The 4,333-nt window shown below is 39.0% G+C and overlaps 1 protein-coding gene across 1 annotated transcript; it reads left to right on the top strand.

Annotated features, from left to right (window-relative positions):
* Positions 1-3,321: 3,321 nt before the first annotated feature.
* On the top strand, positions 3,322-3,663 carry LOC149227216 (pre-rRNA-processing protein esf1-like). The gene has a single exon (XM_089380429.1). The coding sequence runs from the start codon at positions 3,322-3,324 to the stop codon at positions 3,661-3,663; it is 342 nt and encodes a 113-aa protein (XP_089236555.1).
* The last annotated feature ends 670 nt before the right edge of the window (positions 3,664-4,333 follow it).

The raw sequence follows: 4,333 nt of genomic DNA, 5'->3' as shown, positions 1-4,333 counted from the left end.
CTTTTCTTTTGTTTCATATGTAGCTTGTTATGTTTCACATTTCATTTCATAATCATTTCTAAATGAATAATTTTAAGTGATAAGGGCAGAATCTAGTTTACTGCTCTACTTTGGGAAGGTATTCATGTTCTATGTTTTCTTCTGTTTGATAAGGATTCATCTATTGCCCTTGTCAACCTCTCAGCAGTCTCTTAATTCCATATAATTTCAAAATTGAATGCTAAATTTATTGCCTGTCTTGCCTCCTGAGATAATCCGTGTCTCGGATTTAATCTCTCTTCTCATGCTGTTCTTGATCCCACGCTGCCGAGAAAACCCAGTCATTTATCAAAATACCCTTTCTTATCTATTTACTAGCCTAAAATCAGTTCCCATTTTAAGTCATCTCGCACCTTATTGCTCATTTTATCAAGATTGACTAGAGAGAGCCCTCTCCTGTCCTCGTAGGGCTAGCTACGAGGCTGAGTTTGGTTTGATGTTGCCTTGAACCTCACCCTCCTTCAGCCTAAGGCAGATTCGAGTGCTAACATAGTGGCGACTCCACTGGGGACGAAAAGGGTTTGCTTGAAGATTGTTTTGCCCCAGTACATATCTCAAGTTCAAAGCTGATTGTTGATGGTGAACAACGATCAGACATAAGAAGACGGCTGAAATCATTCACCTGGTGACTCCATTCACTGAATAATCTAGCAATCAATCCTTCATGGTGACTCCACTACAGAAAGATCAGTAGCGGTAAGATTTTCAAGATGGATCGGATTTCAAGAAGATACACTCCCATGAGCCGAGATCGCATCCCAGGTTTTCCAAATAAAATGCCCAAGGTAGATTGGTCAAAGAATTTGCCTGTGTTCATAAACGTGGAAGGTAATGACGCTGCTCTTCATCTGCTAAAATTTCACATTCACGTGCATAAATTAAAGATCGATTTTCCTGAGGACTGTTTGATGAAAATGTTTATGGCTACTCTGGAAGACGAAGCCCGATCTTGGTATGAAAGTTTGCCACTTGCTTCCATTTATTGTCTAAAGGATTTTCATTCAATGTTCTTTGAGGAGTATAAAGAATCTTATCCATCATTAAATTTAGTTCAGGATTGTTGCAAGCATGCTTATGGTTTTATTAAGAGCCTTGAAAAATACTATGAGGATGATAATTTTATGGACGAAGAAATCATGGAAGCATTGTATGAAAATCCGTTTCAACAACCTACAGAACTCTTAGAGGAAACTTTGCAGCAGGATCAAAATCAGCAGGTTGAAGATTTCCATATGGCTGGAAATGATGAAAGAAGAAGTTTTGTTTCAGATCTGGTGGAAATAAAAGAGGATATGAAAGAAAATGATGTTCCAATCTTAGATAATGGGGATGATAAATCAGACCAAGAGATAGATGGTGAGGAGGAAAAAGAGAGTTGCATGGTTGAGGGTGCCTAAAATGGAGAAGACAGAGTTACAGGCTTAACTGCCCTCATCTCATCAAAACACAGCCTTCCTACCAAGGTAATCCAGTCAATTCATGAACAGCAAGAGGATATCTTTGTTCAAGTAGGTGAAAAAGTTTCTCTGGATGAATTTATGATAGATGATAGAGATGTCATGCTTGAGTTTCAAGAATCATCTGAAGTTGCTTTTCTCATGATTGATGAATGTGATGAATGTAATGAGAATCTGGCTGTCATATCATGCCAAGATGATCAGAAATATATTCAGACTATAGCCGACCAGACCATTATGGATTCCATTTCAGATTCGTCTTCATATGTTTCATGTTTTGAAACGTTCTTTGAAGAGGAAATATGTTCATCTACTTGTTCAAAATTTTTTGAAGACCAGGAACGTGCTCTTATTTATGAAGAAAAATCAGAAGCAAGAGAAAAAGACATCTTGTTTTCTCAGCAGGAGGTGGCAATGGCAAATCTTAATGTTTTTCAAGATCCTCTGGCAAGTTTGTTGCAGACAGCAGTGAAGGTGATTATTGTAGTGTTCACTAATGAAGGAGATCATGGTAAATTAGCTTTTTGGAGACCCAGTTACAAGCATCTACTGCTGACCAAAAGATCTGATAGGAAGAATCAGTCAAGAAGCCATCTTCTCAATTGGTTGCATTGGCATTTTGATATAGTTTGAGGATATATTGTCTTGTAAGAAACACAGGTGGCCATGTACTACCACCAAGCCTTAATTTTTGAGTCCAGATCTTTGCCATTTTGAGTTAGTTTGTTAGAGTCAAGCTTTTCAGTCATTTCAGTTTGCATTGAGTTAGTTTGAGTCAGTTTCTAGTCAACAAGTTATTCGTGTCGATTTTTTGAAATAATGGACTCCATTGCCCAATGGAAGGAGGCACTGTCTACTCTCCCAAAGATCTGTTGTTCTTGGCACCTCCATGGAGTGGCAACTACCATCCCAGTTGGAGCCAATGTTAGACTCAGTCTTGTCAGTCCTCTGTCAGAGTCAAATTCACCAAGGTTCATTTCTCATCATTTGCAGTCATCAAATGCCATTTTGGTCAAAAAGAGTCATTTTAATTCTTGAGTCCAGGGTTTCGTCTCTAGAAGTGTAAAATAACGCTTGCAGGCCAGAGGGAGGTTCAGTAAGTTTTTATTTCAGGAATGTCATCGTCAATAATGCGAGATTGATTCTTCTTCAAAACCCTGTTTTAAAGAAGAAATCATCAAATGTGTTTCTGTAATAAATATGTAATTTGTCAAAGTGTTTCAAAGTTGTACAGCTCTTTAATGGAAATAGCTTTAGCTACTCCTATCCCTACAAAAGCACAAACAGAAAGAACATCATCAGCACAAAGAGACAAAGCAAAATCAAACAAAACAGAGTTTGCATTCAAATGCTAGAATGCCAAAATTATACAATTTGCTTTGCCGAATCAGAAGAAATCAAACTCATGTCTTTGTAAAAACGTTTTGTGTATCAATGTCAGTTTGGCATTCAAAGGGTCGATTGAAGTCGAGGTTTAGTGAAGAGAAGGCAAAGCTTGCAAATTTTCAAGCCGTGACTGTGTGAAATCCTGGTGCGGCGCATTGGAGAATAGAGCAGCGCATAGAATGCGCGCCGTGCATTGGGTGCTCCTTCGCAGTGTAAAATTAACACTGGTGTGACGCACAGAGCCCCCAGACCAAAATTCATCATCAATTCATCAAAAACTCAATTTGTTTCAGCTCAATTCTTCTCCAAGTAAGTTGATACAGTGCTGCATAAGAAAAACCAAGGAGTGAAAGGGCAAAGGCTTGAAGCAGGACGATTATGCGAGACACAATGGTCAAGTCAAAGCCTATAGAAGTTGGGAGGGTGAGTCCAGTGCTCAATGCGGTTTCCTGCATCAGCATTCACCAGGCATTACTTTGTTGTTATTGAGTGTGTTAGTTCTGGAACCTCAGGTTACCTTTACAAAGCATGCGATGGAGTGGAGTTTGAAAGGACTTCAAATGTTCTAGACTTGCGTTTCATTCCAGATCATATGGAATTTGATCATCCTCCTCGAGATGTTGCAACAGAGGTTCCAACCAATTATCTAGCTCGAAATTTTCACACCCATGCATTGCAGCACAGTAAAGTGAATATACCCTGGGATGATGATGAGCCTCTTCGTGTTAAGACTCTGCATCGTAAATTTGAACCAGATCAGCTAAATGAAATGGATTTGTAAGGCTGAAAATTGCCTTTTAGACAGATGGACAAATGAAGTTACGATAAATGGGATGGTTGGATAGTCACAGTGGCTATTTTCTTGCATTCATTCACTGCTAAGCGTGCCCAGGCCATCGTAAATGCTCACTTATTATTGCCAGAACCCGGGAACTTCGCAATAATCATGAAGGAGTTGTCTCTGACATTGCCTATTGTGATCAGGACAGAGAGAAAAAAGGTTCACGTCAATCCAAGCAATTTTGTTTGGACCTTATCTACTCGCTGGACTGAGTTATGGAGAGCTCGTTTTCAACGCTTCATAAATATGCTATTTTGATCCAGCTACATTCAACATTCTCACACACAAGGTGGTCAATAGAAAGAACCCAATATGGTCAGGATCCCTGATTTCGTTTGATATCATGGTGCCTGCTACTACAATCCAAAAGCTATGAGCCTGGTGGTGAAATAAAAACTAAAAAACTTCCTACTCGTACCCAAAGGGAGGATCATATACCAAAATTACGGTCAAATCATGGCAAACGCATCCATGGATCAAGAGACAGTGGTTGAAGTATATTACATTATGGATTTCTTTAGATTGGAAGCAACGTGTGTCAATACAGTGTACATATTTTATCTAGAATGAAAACATGATTAAAGTGCTTATGATGGTCATGAAAAATCTT

Source organism: Pinus tabuliformis, chromosome J, assembly GCF_031772625.1.
Source record: "Pinus tabuliformis cultivar Carrire ecotype Pingquan chromosome J, CPIR1, whole genome shotgun sequence".
Classification (NCBI taxonomy): domain Eukaryota; kingdom Viridiplantae; phylum Streptophyta; class Pinopsida; order Pinales; family Pinaceae; genus Pinus; species Pinus tabuliformis.
This window is presented reverse-complemented; position numbering and strand designations above follow the sequence as displayed.